This window comes from Anolis sagrei, chromosome 3 (assembly GCF_037176765.1).
Source record: "Anolis sagrei isolate rAnoSag1 chromosome 3, rAnoSag1.mat, whole genome shotgun sequence".
Taxonomy (NCBI): domain Eukaryota; kingdom Metazoa; phylum Chordata; class Lepidosauria; order Squamata; family Dactyloidae; genus Anolis; species Anolis sagrei.
The window spans coordinates 226,580,681-226,605,309 of NC_090023.1; the positions used below are offsets into that span (position 1 = coordinate 226,580,681).

Consider the following 24,629-nt stretch of genomic DNA (forward strand, 5'->3'; position numbering starts at 1 on the left):
TGAAGTCCAAAACACCGAGGGTCCAAAATGGCCCTCGCCTGGTGTCGCTGCACCCTTACTTCAGGATTAACATCGGGATTGGCATCAGAAACGAGACGGAGAGAACTTGAGGCCTACTTCCGGTTTGGTTGCTATGGCCACGCGGTAGCCGCTCTGCACACCGGAAGGGCGCTTTTCTGTGGCTGAGGCGAGCGCGGGAACGTTCCACTCGAGAGGCGCCATGGCAGGACGGCGCGGGGCATTGATCGTGCTGGAAGGCGTGGACCGCGCGGGGAAAAGCACCCAGAGCCGGAGGTTGGTGGAGGCCCTGGGGGCGAGGGGCCACCGCGCAGAGCTGCTCCGCTTCCCAGGTAATTGAGGAGGAGGAGCCCCTCGCCTGGAAAATGGCGCCAACTGGATGGGTATCTGCCAGGAATGTTTCAATTGTGTAATTCTGGGGTTTGATATCATTTTAACTGCCAGGGATCAACGCTATTCGACTCTGGAGCTTGTGGTTTGCTGAGGAATCAGCGCTCTTTGGCAAGGGTTGTGAAATGACAACTCTCAGACTTCATTTCACTGAGCCATGTCAGTTTAAAGTGGTGTCAAACTACATTAATGTAATTAATGAATTGAATCTTTATGTCAGGATCCAGGGCTCTGTGTCAAAGCTATTTTCCTTTAAACATTAGGCTTGTGTCAAAGCTATTTTAATGTATTGTTGAAAGCTCACTACCTCTGAGGATGCTTGCCATAGATGCAGGCGAGCGTCAGGAGAGAATGCCTCTAGAACAGTGGTTCTCAACCTGGGGTCCCCAGATGTTTTTGGCTTTCAACTTCCAGAAATCCTTACAGCTGGTAAACTAGTTGGAATTTCTGGGAGTTGTAGGCCAAAACACCTGGGGACCCACAGGTTTGTCGCAGCTGTCGTGTCGCTGCTTTCAAGTTGGGGTTGATTCCAAGCATCCAAACCCCCTTTGCAGAAGCTGCGCCCTGTTGCCCAAGGAGAACAATCAACAGAAAACAAACTGTCTTCCAAATAAAGAAATGTTTATATACAATAGTCACAAAAATAGTTTCAATCCTCAATCCTCCAGCAAACCTTTCTTCAGCAATCTCTTCCTCTTGCTCTTTGTCTTCTCGTTCTCTAGCATTCTCTGCTTTCTCATTACTCATTCTCTTCTCTCTACAACACACAGTGCTTAGTCCCGATTTGTAGCATCTAATCTATCACAGGTGGCTTAACAGTTGCTCTCCATGCAATGCTTGGACATGGTCCTTACAAATACTTACTCACTTTTTTACTTAAGAAATGACTCAATTGATATAAAACTCTGACAAGGTTGAGAACCACTGCTCTAGAACATGGCCATATAGCCCGAAAAAACTCAGAACTATTCTACTTGAAACATTAATTCAAACACTTTGTCCATTTCAAGTTCTCAGTTCAAGACATAAAAAATAGCTCGCCACTAAAGAATATAAAGCAAAAACTTATAACAAGGGGCCTACTACAAATACCAAGAGTTAGTGATACATGTCCAAGGAGAAAGAGTGTATAACGTAGTTATTTTTCCATGGGTCAAGCCAGAGGAAGCCAAATTTCGAAGGATAGTCTAAACACAGTAGTCGAGGGGGTCAGTCCAGGGATTTGCAGTTCATCAAGGTCTACAGCAGGATACAAACGCAATGGGGTTCATCAACACTATAATCTTGGTTCAAGGTTCCACAAGGTACAAGGCTTACAAATGTTCAGGATACAGTTCAGGATACCATCATCCACCAATCTGGGGGAAACACCAGCAGTATCTATGACAATTGGAATGACCTTGAACTATGATATTGGATTGCATGGTTTTAATGTTTGATATGCTTTTAGTGGTTGGCTTTTAATGTATAGGTTTATATTGTTGGATGTATGTTTGTATGGCATCGAATTGTTGCCTATATATATGTGAGTTGCTCTGAGTCCCCTTTGGCCAAGTATGACAGACACTTTTCTCCCAAAGAGCAGTTTCAGTTAGGTTCTTTTTATGCAGCTGATTACAGCTGCATCCTCTCTCTTGCAGGCCTCCGCCATTACTTGTTTCTGCCTGTCAGTTCTTACCTACAGATTGCCCTTTAGAACTTGAAGGAAGATTAACCCCTTCTATGGCTTCTGAAGCGTCACCGCCCTACCGGCCAAGCTTTCTGTATCCTAACCACCACTAACTGCTAGATATTCTAACTACCATGACATCTGTCTCGCCCTGTCTCCCCAGAGGGGGCTCAGGGCAGCTTACAACAAATAGAAAGGCAAACATTCAGTGTTGTATAACAGTACAAAAGAACATAAGTCAAAAGGCAAATTTGCATCTACACAATTCTGCCTTGTAGATATACTCAGTGATACCTTTGCTTTCTGATGGTGGGATTCATGCAAACTTTGCCTCATATACAGGCTTATTGCAGTGTGTAATATGATTTTTATCCCTGGGTTATGAAAGTCATTTCCTAATTTGTTCTATCATTAAAAACATGGAAAAAGTTTATTGAACTGCAAAAACTTTGTTTTTTGCAAGACATCCTGCAGTACACTTTGCTATAGTTTTTTCAATTAATATCTCAGAATCTCAACAAATTAAACATAGTTTTAGGGCAGCCACAAAATGAAGTTTTTATAGTATAACAACTACCTTCAAAGTACATGTCACACAATTATACTGGAAATAACACTTTCGAACAAGGAACAAATTTTGTTACATAGTACTATAAAAATTTATATTTTTGAAAATATATGATTTGTAACATAACATTTCCCAAGATTTTTGTCATTTCTCATTACGTTTGCACGACACTAACATGTTGTGACACATGGTTTGAAAATCTCTGGTATAAGGTGTACATGAAATATAAATGAAATAGACTTTGGTCCCATCTCCAAGATATCACATTATGTATGTATTTCCAGTACAAGTATTCCAAAATCCAAAAAACCTTTTTTCCCCAAGCATTGGATAATGGGTACTCAACCTGTATATAGGTACAAGGCTGGGGCCATGTCACGTGTTCATGTTCTGCTCCTTGCAACACTGAAACCGAGAGCCCATCTACACTACCATATCAATCCCGGTCATCTACTCTGAACTGGATTATATGGCAGTATAGACTCATGTAATCCAATTTGAAGCAGATAATCTGGATCCAGAAACTAGATTATATGGCAGTTCAGATCCAATCTGATTTACTGACCTTGCTTGACATCCCAAGAAGGGGAAAGGGCAATGGTGTTGGTGTTGTCAGTGGCAAGGAAAGGGTTGTATTTGTATTTGGACAGTTTGGGGTTGAACCATTGACTTCACTGGCTGTTTCTCGCTGGTTTGTGTAGGTGGAGCTTAAAATTTCCAGAAATGACAAAGACAAAATGTAGGTGGATAAATGTTTTCCTTAAACTTCTTTTGGCAAGTTTTTTAGTATACATAACATGCAGTGCTTCTTTTTCTTTCAATTGTGTACCTTTATTGTAGATGCCCCTTTTTAATGTATCTAATGATTGTAAAATGACATTCCACTATGACACAGTGGTTCTTTGTATGAAGGATACTGAGATTTGGCAAAGGTTAACCCACAACCCATTTTTTGTAGCCTCTCAGGCCCCTTCTGCACGGCCCTATATCCCAGGATCTGATCCCACATTGTCTGCTTATCCCAGATTATCTGGCAGTGGAGATTCATATAATCCATTTCAAAGCACATAACCTGGGATCAGATCCTGGGATATAAAGACAGTGTAGAAGGTACCTCAAACTCCCCAGTTGTAAAACACGTGGGGTGGATTTTCATCTCAGACTTACTACTCTTTGAACAGAGGTAGCTTTCTTTATTGCATTGCCGTGGTTCCCCAAATTGGTCAAACCAATGGTCATTTCAGGTTCTGGAAAACAACAGCAGTGTGGCCCACTGTGAATAAATAAACAAAAGTTGACCTCTTGCTCCTCCATAGTTGCCCATCCCTGAGATACATAATTCATGATATGCAGATAGAGGAGGGACAAATAGCACTAAACAATTCTGGCATGAAGTGTTACATTTATAGTAGGATTATGGGTGTTGTGTACATTTGTAGATTTAAGATTATTTTTTCCACTTTCCTCTAAAAACCAAGATGTTTTAGCAAATTCCCTTGTGCTACAGTTTGTGTGTATATCTGCCTTCACATTGCTGTTGACTTATGGAGAGTCCATGAATTTTTCATAGGGTTTTCTTTTGCAAGGAGTACTCAGAGGTGGGTTTACCAGTTCTTTCTTCTAAAATATAGCCTACAGCACCTAGTATCTATTGGCAGTCACCCATGAAGTACTAACTAAGGATGACTCTGGTTCATGATCAGACAGAATTTGATGCTTTGTTGTATTAAGGTTTAAAAATGTGGTGTACATCCTAAACAAAAGTTAGGGAAACTGAAAATATTTTCCCCTACTTTTTATTGCAGAAAGAACAACAAAAATTGGACAACTGATAAGTTCCTATTTGGAAAAGAAGAATAACTTGGAGGATCACACAGTGCATTTACTGTTTTCTGCTAATCGCTGGGAACAAGTGTAAGCAGAATTTTTGTTGAGTCCTAGAGTACACAAATGGAGCTAGAGCCCACAATTAACATCTAGTTAGTACTGCTCCTTGGGTTAAGGAAAATTATGGATTTAAGGAACACAATTGAGAATGTTAATCATTTGTCAAAGTAGGGAAAAGATCAAGTAACTGTTTTTCTGTCCAATTGGTAATGTTTGTGGGAGAAAGCAGTCAAGATTCAACTATATTGTCTACAATTAAGAAAGCCTGCAGAATAGTAACCTAAATCATGTGCTATGGAAACAGACTCATGCTCATCCAACAAAAGTGCCATTCCCTTTTTTCAGTCTGCTCTGAGGTTTCCCTGAAACTCTGATCCTGATTTAGAGTTCTGCCAGAATATGGAAGAAAAATAACTTAATCTGTCAGCAGTTTTGTAACCACTTCGGAAAAGATGCTAAGGAATATAACCCCTTGCAATTAATTAAATATTAAAAATTTGCCCAATTTGTAACATAATTATGCAGTACCAAAAGTAAGAGGATCGTTGTGGCTGAACTATACATCATTTCTTCAAAAAGTTTACATTTACAGCCTATTTCTAGATCCCATGAATAGGAATTACATTAACATCACTTTGTTTATTGTTAATTTATATAATCAGCTTTGACCTATGACAACCCAGTGAAGGAGAATGGTCTAAGTAGGACTGTTAATATTACATTGTTTAAACTCAATGAAAAAAATACTCTGAAAATAGCTATTGATAACATTTTAACACAATAAGATGTATAATTATGTATGCTTTCTAGTGATCCCTGGAAAAAAACACCTCTGAATCTACCTAGTGGTATTGGTATACGATGTATTCATTATAAAACCAATTTTATGAATCAGTGCATGTTTTAAAATTAACATTTTTCACAATGAAAATACAGCATGGAAATTTTTCCATTTTGCATCCCAGTTTTATTTCAGGTTGTTTACATTTCAACTTTTGTCTAACAGCGATCTCTCTCTCTGTTGTTTAGGCCATTGATCAAAGAGAAGTTAAACCAGGGTATCACCCTGGTCGTGGACAGATACGCCTTTTCAGGGGTTGCCTTCACAGGTGCTAAAGAGGTAGGTAAAAAGTGCTTGTATGAAGACAATATTTATGAGAACTCTACTAAGTCAAAGAAACAGCTTATATTTACTGTGGAAATTAACCACATTGGATATGCAGCATTATCAGCACTCAAATTTCTGCTTGTCCAAGAAGCTAAGTGGATGAAAATAGGTCAGGTTTGTGCATCCTTGTCTTAAATGTATCCTTTGTGACTTAGTTTGAGAAATGGACTCAGCTTTTAAAACATTAATAGATTAATTCTGTTGTCATTTATCCATGGTGATAGCAATAGTCTTTGTAATCTTTTAAAATGGGTATTATCAAATTTATACACATGCAGAAGGACCATTAAAATTGTGATGATTTACCTGAGGTCTCTAATGGAACCAACTTCAAAATTAAGCATACCATCAGCATAATCTGTTTGTTTACCAAAGGTTGGGTTACATTTTAGTCACCCTCAGACGAGACCAGCCAAAATCTAAGTCCCATATTTGTGATAATTGGCTACAGTTGTTTCCTTCTTTCCACGGGGCCTGCTGTATGTTTCACTGAGTCCACATCCAGTGCAAAGTCTGTACATTTACAATGCATAGCAATGCATAATTATTAATATGAAAGGTATTAGATCCGTGCAGAATGAGTTATAACACATTGTTGGCTAGGAATACAGTATTATGTACAGATCAAAACTATCAAATTGTATGATATCATTTTAGTACAGGGCCTGAAAAATTGTGTTTTAGAGTAAAAGTTATGCTTTTCCTCAGCACGGTTTTTTCAGTTCCTCTAAAATTTGGTCAGATGGATTTGGTACGTTTTGGAAGCACGCTTCATATATGTTCTCTCATTCTTGAAGCTCAGTTTGCCTGAAATCAAGGTCTACCGTTCTACTGTAGTTACTAATCTGGCCCAAATGATGATTGAGATGCTAGTTGGTTTTTTGCTCATATTGCCTCTAAGATGTTGGTGTTTAAATTCTCCAGTATTTGGAGAAAGCTCATGGGCATTATTAGAACATGTAGGCTTTTAATACAAAGAGCCCTATCTTCATTCCGTGGCATTACCATGTTGAACTGGAAAAGACTACGCATTTTAAATGTGAAAGAGATGCTGTCATTCATCATAGACAAAACCGAGTTAAATGGACCTATTGTATGTTCTGACTTTCTGTATTCCTATCAAATGCTCATTGGCTTGATTTTTCTATTTAACGCATCTCTCATTTATTTTCTTTTTCCCTTTTTCTTTTGTAGAACTTCTCTTTAGAATGGTGTAAACAACCTGATGTGGGGCTTCCAAAACCAGATGTGATCCTTTTTCTTCAACTGAATACATCTGAAGCAGCCAAACGAGGAGACTTTGGAACTGAGCGATATGAGAACAGCTCTTTTCAAGAGAAAGTTCTGCAGTGCTACTATGATTTGATGGAAGACAAGACTTTGAACTGGAAGGTAAGAAGAAAAGAACCTAGCTGTACTTCCCTTTTTAATATTCTAAAACTTTGGGTTTTTTTCTCTGCTTCTAACATGTTTGCTTTGTTCTTGGACACAGGTAATAGATGCGTCAAAGACCATAGAAGATTTACATAATGAAATTAAATCAATTGCAGAAGAGGCCATGCAAGAAGCTCAGCATAAACCTATAGGAGAACTGTGGAAATAGAATTGGTTTATATTTATATCTACTTGAAGCTGAACTGTTCATCTTCAAGCATCTCAATGTTTATATCTACAACCTTTTTAAACAGACCAAATAGGATTTCTTAGTTTTGCTATTTATCTTAAAACTCTTCTATAGACTGTTGTCCTTTAAAAGAGAAGAGTCTGATCTTCCCTTAGAAGCTGCTTTGTAGTGACATGTACTCGACCAGGAGCATAAAAGAAATGTAACAATAAGATTTATTCTACTCACAGAGACTGTATAATGGTTGTTGATTGTGGACTATTTTTACAAACAGTTACATCTGTGTCTTTCCTCAGTTCCACAGCATATGATGTTCATGTTTAGATAATCATGTGTCAGATTTGATATGTTGAGTTTGTTTGAGCCATGCAGTTTAATGACTTTACAAACTGACATGCCTTACCAAACTGTTACTCTTCAGTAATGGCTTTGGAACAAGCCAGAATATTCAGCCATGGTTTAAAGATAGCTTAATATATTAACTTGTTTAATCAGTTCAAATGAAATAGAAAACTACACCTGAAGATTTGCTGATTTATGCAAAATGGCTTCCACACGTCTAAAAGAGATTTATGGCTCTCATAAAGCTGAGTCACTGTCAGTTAGAAACCTTTTTTTTTTAAAAAAAAAATGTATTAGAAACCACCTAAGAGATTACAACATATATTTTAAATTAAATTTTATATTTTTAGTTTCCGAAAATATATTTGAGTAAATATCCTGCAGGGTTTTTTTTTTACTTCTAAAGTATTGACAATTCTAGAGCATTACTCATTTTTTCATCTCTTCATATGCTTGAGAAAAGTGGTACAAATAATGAGTTGTCTGCTCCTTTTCTGTATTTTGCCATGTTTTTTTAAACAGTTTGTGGTTCTATAATAGAAGAATGCAATTTACTTTCCATCAGATTTTATTTTATTGGGCGGGGGGGGGGGGGGGGGGGCAAAGGAGAAGACCATAAGTCCTATACTGGCTGGATCTCAATGAACTTTGCCTTCTAAAGCATCTGGAGGGTGCCAAATTGTCTGCCTTGTTCTAGAGCTTCAGTCTATTTATTTTGAAGAAATCAATAGTTTGTGTTTAACAGCATGCTCTTCATATTGCAAGACATAATTTAAGTAATTTTCCAGACTTTATTATCTTTGTATATATAAAGGAAGTGATCTTGCTCCAGTTACTGTCTAGACTTTTTCATTTAATTGCAATGGCTGCCTCTTGATGTGTCCCCTTCCTAATCCGGTATTCTTTAAGGCGCCTGAAACTTCTAGCTGCATGTTTCATCTTCCATTTAATCTTCCCAATTATGAGGAATCCACTCTTTTAAAAAAAAGACTATGTTGGGCTCCAGGGCATTAGATAGCATTTTTATACTCTTATCAACACTATTATGTAAGTCATGGTGGCCATGTTTCTGTAGTTTGAAGTAACATAGAGTGTTCTGAGTAAAAAACGGTACTATCCATTCTGATTTAGCAGTTACAATGGGCAAAATTGAGAACAGTAAAGAAGTAAGAAAGTATGAAACTGTCCAAATGGTTCTGTAGGTAAAAGCAGAAATAATTGCTGTAGAACAAATATTGGACCAATAATATTGTTTTACACTGCGGTACCTGATATTGAGACTTAAGAAAGATCTTAAGTAGCAGGGCTTGGGAAGGTGGGTTCCACCAGTAGCTATTACTAGGTTAGATGGCCAATGGACAGATTTCATATGACAGTTTTATTCATTCACCAATTATCTGTTCTGTTTGACCAGTGCATGTTAAGGTGGTGGAGGGATAATTTGGTCCATTTTATGAGTAGAATCATCTATATATATAAATTTCCTACTGGCGTCCAACGAGGAAACAAAACTCTAAAACCCCTCCACACAACTCTACCAAAATTGCCATGCCCCAAGGACAACCCACTAGGTACAAACTAATCCACTCAGAAATCAAAACCACACAACAACAACCACAAAAAACGGCAAAACAACTGAGCATGCGCACTGGCGCAAACTCCCTGGCGCGCGCACACACATGGCCCCTCACCCTCCCCCCCGGCGCGGCACACACACGCGCGTGCGCACGGCCCCTCACCCCCCCGGCGCAGCACACACGCACGCGCTTGCCCCCAACCCCCCCGGCGCGGCACACGGGCGCGCGCACGTGCCCCCTCTCCCTCCTCCGGCGCGGCACACACATGCGCGCGCGCGCGTGCCCCCTCACACCCCCCGGCGCGGCACACGCGCGTGCGCCCCCTCTCCCCCCTCCGGCGCAGCACGCACACGCGCGCGCGCCCCCCTCACCCCCCTGGCGCGGCACACGCACGCGCGCGCGCCCCCATCCCCCCTCCCCTCCTCCCTCTTACCCTCCTCACGTTACCTCCAAGCCACGCCCCCTTCTAAACCCATCCCCCCTCCCCTCCTCCCTCCTCACGTTTCCTCCAAGCCACGCCCCCTTCTAAACCCACCCCCTCCCCTCCCCACGTAACCTCCAAGCCACGCCCCCTTCTAAACCCATCCCCCCTCCCCTCCTCCCTCTACCCTCCTCACGTTACCTCCAAGCCACGCCCCCTTCTAATCTGTCAAGGAAGAATCATAGAATCAAAGAGTTGGAAGAGACCTCATGGGCCATCCAGTCCAACCCCATTCTGCCAAGAAGCAGGAATATTGCATTCAAATCACCCCTGACAGGAGAGAAAGAGGGTGGGAAAGAAAGAAGGAAGGAAGGAATGAGGTAGAAAAGAAAGGAGAGAAAGAGGGAGGGAAAGAAAGAAGGAAGGAATGAGGTAGAAAAGGAAGAAAAGAGAGAAAGAGGGAGGGAAAGAAGGAAGGAATGAGGTAGAAAAGGAAGAAAGGAGAGAAAGAGGGAGGGAAAGAAAAAGGGAGGAAGGAAAGTTAGAGAAAGAAGGAAGGAGAGAAGGAAAGAAAAAAGGGAAAGAAGGATGGAAAGAAGGAGCGAAGGAAGGGGGGAAGATGTAGAGAAAGAGGGAGGGAAGGAAAGATGGAAAGAGAGAAGGAAGAAAAGAGACTGCAGAAGAGAAAAAGGAAGAAGGAAGGAAAGGGAGCGAAGGAAGGGGATAAAATGTAGAGAAAGAGGGAGGGAAAGAAAGGAGGAAAGAGAAGGAAGAAAAGAGAGACAGCAGAAGAGAAAGAAAAGGGGAAGGAAGGAAAGCGATAGAGAAGGAAGGAAGGAGAGAAGGAAAGACAGGAAGGAAGGAAGGAAACAGGGAGTGAAGGAAGAAGGGAAAGAAGGGGAGATAGGGGGAAGGTTGGCCACAGCAACGCGTGGCGGGTACAGCTAGTGTGTATTAAAAGTGCTCAGAGGAGGATGACAAAGTCCATTGTGTTTTGTCTCAGGAATAGGGATGTGTGCCTTGAAATCCCAGCTGCAACTTCTCAGAGCTTGAGCAAGCAGCCTGAGTAAGTACAGACAGCTTTTTGTACATATATGGATCCCAGTTGTGCTTCCCAAGGTTTACCGTTGAGTGGCTAGCTGTAAGTACAGGGTTTCCTCAACAGCAGCTTATACAGAGGAGCTGCACACCAAAAACATTGTTTCCTTTCCCTCCTCTGAATCCTTTAACAAATCTTTCGTCGGGGGAGAATACTAGAAAACAAAATGAAAATAGGACTAAAGCTATTTGCAGCAAGAAAGACCCTGCTCTTGTCGTTGAGAAGCCAAGAATAGATTTAGAAATAATTGTGAAAAACTAACCGTAACCACCTTGTTTTTCTGTCAGGTTTATACTGATTGAAAATTATATTTCTGACTCATTTTAAAGCTAGACTGAGATGTGCTGCTGCAGAAATCAAGACTAGAAGTCCAGTTTCTCTTTTTAATTGGTTTTATTCATATACAAATTGAAAGCAATGGATGGAGCACAGCCCCACTTCTTCTATCTCCTCTCCCTCAAAAGGTCTACAATCAAGAGGAGAAGCAGCAGAGAAAAACAGCAAGTTATTACAATGAAAGATAAGCATCATGGTTCAGACGTTCTGTTTTCTGGCTGTTTTAGGGACAACCAGACCTACAACCTACTCTTTGTAGGATAGTTACTCTTCTATGCAGTAATTTTACAGATGATTGTACTACCACTTTTTAGGCTGAGAATGCTGCTGATAAGTGATAATACAGAAAAGAATGCTTTGTAAACATATTTGCCACCTGCAGCATCCATCAATGGTGCCAAAGATTTGCAAAAAGATAGATAACACTGGGATGAAGTGGTGCATCCTTTCCAGCCATTTCCACCTCTTCTAGACAAAGGAATTCTGTTGTTTTGGAGTATAGCCACCATGTTTTGCAGCCTAGGTAAGCCACTAATTAACCTTTCTTGGCAGCCAGTCTGATGTGTGCTCCTTTAGAGCCTCTTATTAAAAACAATTGAACTGAAAAATGAATAAGCAAACACCACACAACAGAGGCATAGTTTTGTGTGATGAACTAAAGGGTATTCTTCCTGGCATTTTAGCAAGCCAGGATATTAAAATAGGAAGTTTTGTGTTAAAGCAAAAGTAGCTTCAGATTTCATGATCAAAGTCTAAATGCAGAGAAATGACATAAAAGGGCGGATTAAAGATACTTTCAGTTCAAGCAAGCTGGCAGGTTTCATATGCCAGCAGCATCATATATTAAATAGCAGCCACCATATTCTTAATATGGATTAGAAAAATAACCAACAAATAAAGACTAAGTTTAACAAAGTCAAGCCCTGGCTAACCTTTCCTTTCATCCTAATGCAACTGCTGCTGAACTCTTCAGTGGGAACATCATCTAGTTCTAACTGTTGAAAGCTTGTCAGATTCATACTGTCCTGTGCAGTTACATTTGTGGTGCATGATGTGCTACTGCGATTTCTTCAATGACACAACAGAGCAGACGTGAGTGTTCTTAAAAGACAATTTTGTAACTCAAGAGGAGTAACGTGTGTGGAAGCGCTATCACGGGAGATGGCCTAAAGCACGTATACCAATCTGTATTGTATTCCAACTTATTGGAGCTTGTACCCCAAGGTGACACTTGACATACACTGGGCTAAAGAGACAACTATTAGATAGATGCCTGCCTTATTTTATGGTGCTTTCCACTCCAAACTATTTGGGGGAGGGGAGGGGTGTTGCAGGGAAACAAGATTAAGTTCTCCCTAACAGATACATTGTAAGACCCAAGCACCTTAAAGGGCTTTTACTATTTTTTCTGAGCCTTTGGGCCACTAACATAAAAAAAATAATCTTCAGCTCATAGGAACACGGCATCCCTTTCCTGCAGGTACTCTTATGCTGAAAAAGCCTGACTAAAGCTATTAAGGCCTTAATGATGACCTGTTTCTTGATCCCGCTGCAGAAAATCTACTCTGCTCCAGGGCTGCACTGAACACAGTTGGATGGGAGGCAGGGATGTCAACAAGCACCTATGTAAGCTGGTGGGGAGCCCCAGGCTCTCCGAAAAGCTCCCCTCCCGCCACAACACACATCGGCAGAGTTGGCTTCTTATGTGTCTCTTAAAGAGATAGGATTTCAAAATCTTCATCTTCTGAATCAAAGAATCTTTCCAGCCTGTCAGCATCAGAAGAGTCTGCAAGACAAAAAAAAAGTAACACCATTGATTGAAACGGGCCTATTCTGACTAGCTCATACACTAATCCAATCAATAACAGTTTAGCATTCACACAAGTAAGACCTTACATTTTCACTGAAAAACATGCTCATATTTTCCAGAAATATAACGGAAGTTAACTATTTCACTGGGGCATTAAACACCCAGTGACGTATTGAGCTGACATGTTAATACAAACACTGGAAAAAAGCAGCAACAAAAGGCTTGCTATCACATTAGTAACACCTTTGAAGTAATAAAAACTTAGGTAACAGAAATGACTTACTATTGCTCTACTCCAGGCATCTTCAAACTGCAGCCCTCTAGTTGTTTGGACCTCCAATTCCCAGAAGCCCTAGCCAGCTTGTTCCATGGTCAGGAATTTTCGAGGCCAAAACAGCTGGAGGGACGCCGTTTGAGGATGCCTACTCTACTCTATAAAAATTTGTAAATTACCTGGAGTGAGATTCAAAACATCAGGGCTAGAGAAGTGTGAAGGCTGATGTTCTACTAGTTCAAACATTGGCAGGGCTCCTCTAATTAATGACAACTGTAGAAAAAAATGTAATTAAGAATGAGTCTCCTTCGGGAGAGATAAAGCAGGGTATAAACAAACATAATAATAATTAGCGAAATATTTCATAATAAAGATGCTTAGTATAGCTTGTTAATGCATCTTTACTATTACGTCCCACACAAATATAGATAGCCTTCAAATAGATATCGTTCAATTCAGTAGTAGGCAGTAGCTGCAAAATTCAACTTGCTTGGGATATGATTGGGGATGAATATTTAGTGGCATTTCTTTTTTTAAACACTAGTTCTTAAGATTGCAAACACGTGTGAACATGCATTGATTGGGAAAATGAGAGATCAGATGAGCTGCTATGTAAGTTTTAGAGACTCCCTGAGCAAAAATTAAGAAAAATATGCCCATTTATTTAAGCACTGAATAGGATATAGACAGTTCTGCTTATGGAATGTGAACAAGTGAGATGAGAAGCAATGCATCCAAGTGTTTATGGCTGGATAAATAGAAAGAACAATTTATTACATTTGAGCTTCCAGATTCACATTTGTTTTCCTTCTTGGTTTGTTTACCTGTCTAGGGTAGTTCTACATGTTTTTTTATGCACTTGGAGGATTTTCTGCAGTATTTTTTGACAAAAATACCACAAATGTTATGCTGATTTCTTGTGTAAACAATAAGTGTAAGGGATTTGCAGGACTGATACGGGGAGACATCATGAGCAGCAAAGGTCAGGCCCAGGGGGTGTACTTGGCCCATCCCTGCAATAAATAGAGCTGGTCTGAGTCCCTCTACGGAGGTAGAGAAGATTGGGATATAAAAGTTTTAAATAAATAATAATAATAAAAGCATGACCTATTTGGATATTTATACAACAAGCCAAAAGAATACCTATAATTTTGTCAGCTTATTAGGAGTCAGCAACTATACCCAGCAACTATAAAACAATCTGTTTAGATTTGCTTGCAGGTGGCCCGCTGGGTAAGCCAGATGTGTCAGGCCAAGACCATATTCAAAATCTCATGTTTTCAATAGTCCAAATCCCAATGAAAGTTTGACAACCACTTAAATTAAAAGGACACGGTAGTCACGAAACATTTCTATTTCACTAATTTCACTGAGACTTTCATTGTAACTAGCTCTCTTTGAATGTGGGGTAATATTTGTTCTGTTGTTTTATGTTTATGTTCATTGTTACCTTTCTTTTGTATGTGCTGATATTTTAAGAATTTGTACATTAAAGCTGGTCACATGCAAGCTTACTTAAAGGTAGAGTGAAATTTACTTGGGTAAGGCTTGTTTCATGTACAAGATTGCAGTCTTAAATGCTGGAGGTAGGTTATAAACATTTTACATAAAATGTTTTAATCTAAGAGCATCTCATCATAGAAAGCAGAAGTGAGACGTGGTAAAAGACATTTCTTTGACAGTAATATATCCTACATCAAAGACTAATTGTCTGGCTAGCATGAAAAGTCTTGGTCTCAAACAAGTCAAGTTAGCGTGATAGTGGCAACACAACTGTTGACATAGTTTTCAAAGCCCAACGCAATTGTACACTGTTGACAAAAGCTTCTGATTACATTACTGATGAACAATTGGTTATCACCAGAGGCACTCCAAGTGGCCAGATACTGGTCAAAGGACATTTAACCAACTACCAAGTTTGCAAAATCTGTGTTTTTTTTCCTTTTCTTTTTAATCTGTGTGTTTGTTTTGTTCTGTTAGAATTGTAACATAATGGTATGGTTGCTGATGACACGATAAATATATAAATATAATTGGTTATCTACAAACCTTTTTTATTCGTTGACACCAGTCATTGAAGTCTTCCTCATTGTTGCAAAAGAAGCCCTGTAAAAGAAAGGCAATAATCTGTACATAGAATAAATACTGAAGATGCTTAGATATGAGCATGCCTTGTGTTTTAAAAGTGAACACATTTCGGACAGCCTCACAGCAGTATATGCTGTTTACAGCAGGCATAGGCAAACTTTGGCCCTCCAAGTGTTTTAGACTTCAACTTCCACATTTCCTAACAGTCTACCAGCTGTTAGGAATTGTGGGAGTTGAAGTCCAAAACACCTGGAGGACTAAAGTTTGCCCATGCTTGGTCTAGAGAGTTAGATAAAGAAGAAAGAGCCTAACATTACGGAGGGAGAAAAACAGGCTAGAAGTAAAGAAATGTCTAAAAGGCTATCTGGGAATTTAGTCCAAAGCAAGAACAGGACTGGCCTGCAGGCCCAGACTCACCACTGCAATGGAAGGATCAAGCTCTGCAATGCTCATTCTGCAGGGCGGATGCTGGCAGTGGAAACTCTCATCAGGGATGTAACAACTGTCCATGGGCTCCACTGCAGGTTGAGTGGTGTGTGGGTCGAGATAGATTAGCTCTTCACCTGGACAAAAATAGAGAAGTTACAGAAGGCAACAGAATACTGAACTTCTTATAGCAGACATGGGCAAACTTCCGCCTTCCAGGTGTTTTGGACTTCAAAGGAAAGAGTGCCCACAGTCATTTGATAAAAGAGTTGCCTGATCCCATTGAGCAAGTGACTCTAAACCAGTAGTTCTCAACCCATGGGACCCCAGATGTTTTGGCCTTCAACTTCTAGGAATCTTAACAGCTGGTAAACTGGCTGGGATTTCTGGGAGTTGTAGGCCAAAACACCTGGGGACCCACAGGTTGGGAACCACTGCTCTAAACCTTCCTTCAGGTCTTCTCACTTGATCCAATACACTTGGGGAAATGGATAGTGGAGTTTAGTCCATTGATAGGTGTGGCTCATAATATTTGCATGCACAGTGCTTGAACACAGCTGATGAGCCTGTTGTTTTAGAGAGGATTATGATCAGAAGTGCTATTCCCCATATTTGTCCACCACAACCTTCTCCTCCTGCAAAAATGTATCTCATGAAGCTATTATCTTGTTATCAACTGGTAGCACCATTAGATTATTATTATTATTATTATTTACTGCACTTGTAGACCGCCGTTCTCAGCCCTAGGGCGACTCACGGCGGTGTACAACATATAAAAAAACAATTTACAATAAAGGCAATAGCACAAACAACAGTAACAACATCACTATCAATAATACAATTACACTAAATCATTCGCGACGTCTCATCATAGAATCACAATCCAATCTCGTTTTCCATATTCCGTTCCAATCATCATTGCCAATTGTTGTAGCACTTAGTCAAACGCCTTCTCAAACAACCACGTCTTTAGTCTCTTGCGGAATGTTATAAGGGAGGGCGCCTGTCTGGTGTCTACAGGGAGGGTGTTCCACAGCCGGGGGGCCACCACCGAGAAGGCCCTATCCCTCGTCCCCGCCAGGCGTGCCTGTGAGGCAGGCGGGATCGAGAGAAGGGCCTCCCCAAACGATCTCAAAGTCCTCGTGGGCTCATAGGCCGAGATGCGGTCAGACAGGTATTTTGGGCCGGAACCGTTTAGGGCTTTGTAGGCCAGCACCAGCACCTTGAATTGGGCCCGGTAGCAGATCGGCAGCCAATGGAGCTGGAACAACAAGGGGGTTGTGTGCTCCCTGCGTCCCGCTCCTGTTAGTAACATGGCTGCCGCGCGCTGGACTAGCTGGAGCTTCCGGGCCGTCTTCAAGGGCAGCCCCACGTAGAGAGCGTTGCAGTAGTCAAGGCGGGATGTGACCAGAGTGCACTATCTAGTTTTTAAGTTATTTTCTTATGACACAAATCCAACCAGTGATGCTGCATTTGCTCTGCAGTGTATGAAGGAGTCAGTGTATGAGGGAGTTGAAATCCAAAACACCTGGAGGGCTGAAGTTTATCGATGCCTGCCTTATAGGGAGACTGCAGAGTACATGGATAGTGATGGATGAATTATAATCTTCCAGGGTGTTTCCCCTTTTTTGTTTTAAAAATAATATTTATTATACAGCCCAACAACAAAACATTTTCTTGGTGTCTTGGTTTTTTAGGCCTGTTTCTGGGATTATTTAGAGCATTGATTCAGAGAATGGCATTGGATAGACCACATCAACTCTAGATCATTAGATATAGTTAGCATAGTTGGGTGAGTAGGTGGCGACTGGTAGATGGCATATGTTCTGTATCTCAAAAACTACAGCTGATATGGAAAAAAACCCGTGTCATTTTTGGAAGCCTCACAAACAGGGCTACAATTTGGGGCACTAAAATATGTATGTTGGCCAGTGTAATTATTGCTTTGATGCTTGGATATAATAATGTCTTGTGTGTGTTTTATTTAGTGAAGAGGTTCTCTCATTTAGAAGATTTTGCTGACATATGCACTAAATGTCTTGCATTTCCCTCTGAGACCAATAAGACATGGCTGGTATCTAATATTCAAGGTATATAAAAGAAACATTTACTACTCGCTTTGAAACATCCTGAAGAAGGACATGACAAAGTTTCAGTTGAGGAAGAACTTAGGAGAACCGGATTCCATCATCTTGGGGGAAAAGACAGCAATGAGAGAACAGTCTCAACATGACCTTCGGCCTCTGAGAGTTTATAGAGTCAGATGGTTGGTTTGCCTAGAATTGATGACCATGCATAAAAATCTATAGTTGAGCCACTGGGGAATGCTTCAGAGATACTGGAAATAGGAAAGAGGCAGGCAGAAAAGTCTTATACTGCCTACAGTCCCCTGTTCAAACTGCAATAGAAGAGAGGATGTCAAGAGCATGTGTGGTAGAGTAGTATTCTCCAACAATTACACCTGTCAGATCAGAACTGGAAAAATTCCATGTTACATAATTTCTTCATTATTTTCATTTTCTCTTTTTGCAGGAAAAAACTTGTTCATAGGAGGAGAACAGCATAATATTTTTTAAAATACTCCTGAAATCATAAGAGTTATCACAAGGGCCATCCAGTCCATCCCCTGCCATAACATGTTACACTAATAAAGCAGCTTTTTTCCTTTTCATTGGCTTTCTTTGTAAATATGCATTCCTTACACCATCATTACACAAAATCTTAAGTAATTGCAGGTACCTATGGTACTTGTAGTTATCACACATTGCTATAACACATTGAAGTCCCAGTTAACATGGTTAATGGTCAAGAATTATGGGAGGTGAAGTCCAAAACACCTGAAGAGGGTCAGGTAAGAGGAGGTTGTTTATGATGCTCACATTCAAACATTATTAATGGCATTCAGTGTTTATTTCAGGCATGGGCAAACTTCGGCCCTATTGGCTGTGAAGGATTGTGGGAATTGAAGTCCAAAACACCTGCAGGGCTAAATTTTGCCCATGCCTGGTATATCTGCTGGGGATGACTGTTACTCACCTACATATCCAATGAAATAATGAGCACTATTAGGTTTTCCTCCAATGACTCCTAAAGACTGAGGCATCATAAAACAATGCTGAAAAAGAATAGACACACAATGTGTCACATAGCAACCGGCACAAAATGGAACGTTCATTCAATTAAAGAACAACATATTGTTAGGAAAATGTGGCTACATGCCAGTGTGCTGCATATCCAAGAATAGCTACAGCCCCTATTTTTAGGATCAAAGCCTTGTTATAAGGGGAGAGCAGTGCACAATGTTTACAGGAAGTAAGAAAGATTTCAAAGTAGCCACTAACAGATGAGAGGTGATTGGCAAATATTGACAATGACAACAGTCTCCAGGGATATTTATTCAAAAGTACTGTTTTGAAAGGACATAACTTTCAGGTAAAATATGTACAAGATGATGGCCTTGATCGTTTTATAGATTTGCAAAATAGCACCAGGATTGCCAAAGGGAATGGCAAGCACCTAATTATTAATTATGTTTAATGCAATTCGATATAATCAAATGGATGATAAACACAGAAGGTCGCAGCTAGTTTTAGGAATTCCCTTTATGCCGTTTGAGCCATTCATTCTACAAAATGCATGCTGGGTTCACATACACAGTCCCTACATATGTGATCATTTTAATACCTTCAGCTGATCACCATGTGATCTATGCATTTCAGATACATGGGGCCTTAATAATTAGGCTTAGAATGCTTCTTTAAGTAAATAGATAATGAAAATACAAGGGCCTAGCTAACAATGAACTAGATTTAATAAGGAAATGTATTAATATCGCACATACAGAGTACTAGAATCATAGAATTGGAAGGAACCACACAGGACATCCAGTCCAACCCCATGCTGCTGTGCAGGAAAAGCACCATCAAAGCCATACAGCCTCTATTTAAAAGACTCAAAAGGAGGAGCTTCCACCACAGCTCTGTTGAACAGCTCTTCTAGACAGTTTTGACTGCATATTTAATTCAAAATATAACTTCCTACCTTCAGTGTTTCAATATAGGCTTCGTTGATATCTGTGAGCCCAAGGCGAAGTGGTATCAGCAGCACTAAAGGTTTCCAGAGCAATAGCCTGTCTGTACATTCTGCTCCCTCTGGATACCCATTGGAAAGGAAGTCTGGCTCTGCAGCAGGAAATGCTGAAGCTCCAGGACATGGACAGCTGGGTTTACACAACCTCCCTATACAGAGAAAAGGCAGACATATAAAAGCCTCAGCACAACAACTTCACCCAAAATCTCGCTTTGCTGCACAGCTCCCGGAGTGCTGAAAACAGGAACTGACCATGAAGATCCTATGTCCCCATGACACATATTCCCCTACTGGTTCACGCTTTGACCACCTCTCAACATTCTTTATAGCAGGGAAGGGCAAACTTCAGGCCTCCAGGTGTTTTGGACTTCAGAACCCACAGTGCCTAACAGCCGCTTTAGGAATTGTAGGAACTGAAGTCCAAAACACCTGGAGGGCCGAGGTTTGCCCATGCCTGACCCAAAATGTTAAGGGTCAGTTAACAAAATGTTCCTGGCTTTCACTTCTTTAAAAGATGTTTTGGTACCAGAAGTAGAAACAAACATGGAAAAAAAATAGGAAGAGGTTCATAAAGTGCAAGGAAGAGCAGTTCACTTTTTAACCAAAATTAAGCATTCTACACACCTAAAATGAAAAAAACTAGGTCATGCAAGGCTTACATAATTAATTAACTATCCAGAAATGTATGTTATTGTTGTGGCAAGATGCTAATGTTTCAAAGTCTAGAGTAGGCATGGGCAAACTTCGGCCCTCCAAGTGTTTTGGACTTAAAATCCCACAATTCCTAGAGGTAGAATTTTCCAGATTTGGTACATGAGTTTGTTGCTTCTACCACCACAAAGTTGCAAAGATGAAGAAAAAAAACCTGCATTCCCTTTGTCACATATACTAAAAGCACCTTGCTGGATGTGGAAATATTACATTTAGAACTCTTATCCAAACAAACAGCACACCTCCGTGCTAATTCCGTTTTAATCACCTACTTCTAACTATGTCTAACCAACGTGACCCAGTGAAGGAAGTATCCTTGCCTAGGAGTTCTCTATTTCACAGTCCAGTTTAGTCGTACCTTATAACCTAAGATTTACAAGTTAACTGTATTCATATGTTTTATAAATTACTTGTCACAGGTAAGAGGAATGCCACACACAGACTCCAGTTTTATTCTGTTCAGCAGAGCAGTTTTCTATGAAGCACATCCCCACAGTATAATAGACACTCACTTATCTCCTCCATCACAACAGTATTGTCCATGGCTATGTGCACTGCCAAGGAGCTCCATGTATCAAAACTGGCAAGTTTTCTAGGAGACAAAGGAAGAAAAAGCATTAGTAGCAAAAAACAGAGTGTGAGACTGACCCTCAAACCCTTCCTTGCACATAGTTGGCCTAATGAAATTACCTTGTGGCTAATGCAGCTTCATTTCCTTCTCCAAACCCATATTGACATTACAATTTAAACATCCAGCTGCCATTACTCTAAGGTACAATTGTGAAGTGATGAAAATTCCAAAAAAACCAACTTACTGTCATCTAATTAACAGATAGCATTAGACATGATGATGTAAGCCAGATTCCATTTTTTCTGTGTTTGTAAACAAATGTTGTCAAAATTTGAAGAAGAAAAAACCCATAGTACAACATCAAGGACTTAAAATTTGTATGAGGTCTCCAGGTCTGCACAGGTAAGAATGTAGCTGTTTATTACAACACTAGATACAACTAGAACTCTTGACTCTGAAATCAGTGGAACTCTCTACCCCGAAGTTTGGTGGAGGCTCCTTCTATGGGAGCTTTTAAATAGAGGCTGGGTGGCCATTTGTTGGGGGTGCTTTGAATGCGATTTTCCTGCTTCTTGGCAGGGGGTTGGACTGGATGGCCCACGAGGTCTCTTCCAACTCTATGATTCTATAATTGCAGCACCTCAAGGCTTAGTTTTCATATTATTTTCATGAACTGATATTTGAGCATAACACATAAGAAATGTTCCTAACATAGTATTACATAATTATATAATAATAAACCCACTTAAGAGTCTGATGTCAGAAATGGTCTGCTTGTCTCCCAGAAGTCAGGAAATAAAAATGTCTACACAATGTTCAAAGCTTTCTCCTCAGCACAAAGATGGACCTCAGCTTCATTTATCCCTTTCACTAGAATATCCCTTTCACTGAGAGGATGATGCTGACCTAAAATAAAACAGATTGTATATAGTAGGGCCAGTCCGGGAAATGTGTTTTAAATCAATTAACTAAAATCTCTAATTCCTGGATATAATGATGGATCAATTATATTGTGATATAGGCTCTATCCGACAACTATGCTGAAGATAATAGTCACATAGTCAATTTCGTGGCATTTTCATTTACTATTTAATTTAAGGATTAAATCCAATTGTTAGCACCTATTGATATGGGCCTGATGATTGAATGGGAACTTGGGACCATACTTAATTTTAGTGCATTTATGCTATTTTCTACAGCTGATTTTGTTCTGTTTTGGTTTTTAATAATTAGCATTATTATCTATCAGGCCAGCTTCCACATCTTTAAAAAGAATATGGTAGGAATATGACATTTTAACCACAAAGGACTCAAATGGTAAGAAGCATGTTTCTATAGATATTTTGCTGGCCATCACTAGAACACAATCTTATACTAGATGGGTCTTTAATCTTCCTATATTTAAAAAATGTGCAAATATTTCAATTACTTGTATTTCAGCTTAGTTACAGGAAATTCATGGGACTAAAGATTTTACAGAAATAGTTACTGAAAAAGCAATCAAGTTTCTAAAAAAAATACATATTATGATTCCAATTTTATCTTGTGAGCCACAGAGAGAACTTGTCACAATGTGTTATAAAATAATGACAGTAACTAAGCATTTAGACAGATTGTACAAGTTTGATTTCAATTTCTGCGATGCAAAACAGACATGTTGATTATCTAGACCTAGATTTATCTGACATCCCTACAGTACAAGGCCCAAGAATGGAACTATTTCCTTGGGAACTATTCCCAAGGAAATAATGTTCCCAAGGCTTAACTTGATAAGAACAACTGAAACGCCCTTCAATTTTAAGGTGATTATTATTCAGAAGAAAAATTAAAAAGAAGCCCTGATCAATCTGATTTTCTTGGAATAGTCACCAAACTGTGGAAATCAGCACAGATAGTTTATAATAATTCTGTGGACTAAACATGTCCATGATATATGGAACCACTGTGAACTTACCTGAGTACTTGTGCAACTGTATTTGGTCCATACCACTGGCCTATGGATTTCCCCTCTCCAACTCCCATCTGGGCTGCAAAAAGCAAATTGTTCCATAATATCACCCAATAATTATTCCATCCATTAAAGATTCTTAACCAAAGTAACAAAATATGAGGTTTCCTATAATTCTGCAGACAAAGACTCATTAAAAATAATTATAACATGTTTCAGAGACCAAATACCTCTTTACTTGGAAAAGAAAGCACATTAGAAAGATTTGGAGAAATAAATGTCAACCATTTTGTTAAGAAAAAAATGTATATTGTTGCACCCTAGGCCTGGATCCACCTATGACCACAGCACTACACTAGAGTCCACAGTATAAGCAAACAGATAGATAGATAGATAGATAGATAGATAGATAGATAGATGATAGATAGATAGATATGAGAGAGAGAGAGAGAGAGACAGAAGCAGGGATTAAGAAAGGAGAGGGATAATAAAAAAAAAAGGTTTAGCAATAGGTGATAGGCACACAGAAATCGAAATGTCTCATCAACATCCAAAGGTAACACAGTCCAGGAATAGCCAAAAGTCACAAGTACAGAATAAATCCATAAACAAAAGGTATACTTAGAAAAACTTGAACAAGAATCGTAAAACAATAATATAGAAAACTTCCGGGATACTTGAATCCAAAACCAGGACTTGACTTGACACAAGAACTCAGGTCTAGCTTCTCACTCGAAAGCCAAAGTTGCCTGAACTAACTATAAGGTAAACAATTGGCTGTTAATAAGCACTCATGAAATCATGTTGTTTCCCACTAATTTTCTCTATCTCTTTCCCATGTACTCTCTCAGACCTATGGAGCCAATTCTCTGCTCTGAACTGTAAACGAGGACTTTGCTTATCTCCATAACACCAGATGCTTTCTCTTAAGAGTTTTCCATTTCACGTAATTCTTCTTCACTAGACCCCTTAATCTAATGATTTTGTTTCTGGCTCCTGTGATAGACCCTGCAACTTGGCACTGTCTGAGCCAGTTTCATCTCCCTGGCCTGAATCTTCAACACTTTGAACTTGGCCTGAATCTGTGTCACTTTGAACCCCAGGAAATTCCACAATCCCTTTTGTATCATCACTGAACCTGGCTGAGGCTGAGCTACAACACATATATTGAAGAAAATATATGAAAAATGTAGAATAAATGTACTCTGTAAGGGAAATGTGATTGTATCATGGGAAGCACAAGCAAAGGAGTTGCCATGTGAATATGTCATTGTTCTTTGATGTTTTAATGGAAACATTCTTTGATGTCAGATGACAACTGACTTTCAAGATGCACATAAGGAACAAATACTTGTCACTAAACAAAATGTCTTCTGGGTGAGAGGAAAAGCTTGGGAAGAAAAGCTGGAGAAGAAAAGAACTGAGCTAGCTGAGGAAGCTACTTGATTGAAACTAGACAATATCAGATGCTCGGAAGAAATAATTCATATCCAAATACAGTCCATATTTTTCATATTGAAACAGGGGTCTCTGAAAAATAAAATCAGAAGACTGAATTCTGATATGGACTACAATATTAAAGGAATATGAAAGCTGAGATACTGGAAGGAACA

The 24,629-nt window shown here is 39.8% G+C and overlaps 2 protein-coding genes across 4 annotated transcripts in view; one reads left to right on the forward strand and one right to left on the reverse strand.

Annotated features, from left to right (window-relative positions):
* On the forward strand, positions 1–18,368 carry DTYMK (deoxythymidylate kinase). Of its 3 annotated transcripts, XR_009631027.2 has the most exons (6): positions 1–350; positions 4,451–4,559; positions 5,562–5,652; positions 6,895–7,092; positions 10,668–10,730; positions 18,230–18,368. XR_009631027.2 is itself a non-coding variant. In XM_067465939.1 (5 exons), exons 1-5 carry the CDS (start codon positions 221–223, stop codon positions 10,671–10,673), a joined length of 534 nt encoding a protein of 177 aa, XP_067322040.1. In that variant the 5' UTR covers positions 1–220; the 3' UTR covers positions 10,674–11,694. The 3 variants fall into 3 exon arrangements, 2 of the variants coding, with proteins under 2 accessions (XP_067322040.1, XP_060623952.1); XM_067465939.1 differs by lacking the exon at positions 18,230–18,368 and having other exon boundaries at positions 10,668–11,694; XM_060767969.2 differs by lacking the exons at positions 10,668–10,730; positions 18,230–18,368 and adding an exon at positions 7,193–7,942 and having other exon boundaries at positions 2–350.
* The window catches only part of ATG4B (autophagy related 4B cysteine peptidase), a 27,560-nt gene continuing 14,068 nt past the window's right edge, over positions 11,138–24,629 (reverse strand). Inside the window, exons 6-13 of the mRNA XM_067465938.1 lie at positions 23,023–23,095; positions 21,010–21,089; positions 19,739–19,935; positions 18,734–18,812; positions 15,689–15,834; positions 15,233–15,289; positions 13,363–13,456; positions 11,138–12,885 (exon numbers count right to left, since the gene is read on the reverse strand). Of these exons, the coding sequence (XP_067322039.1) occupies positions 12,812–12,885; positions 13,363–13,456; positions 15,233–15,289; positions 15,689–15,834; positions 18,734–18,812; positions 19,739–19,935; positions 21,010–21,089; positions 23,023–23,095 (800 nt within the window). The 3' untranslated portion in view covers positions 11,138–12,811. The remainder of the gene's footprint in view (positions 12,886–13,362; positions 13,457–15,232; positions 15,290–15,688; positions 15,835–18,733; positions 18,813–19,738; positions 19,936–21,009; positions 21,090–23,022; positions 23,096–24,629) is intronic.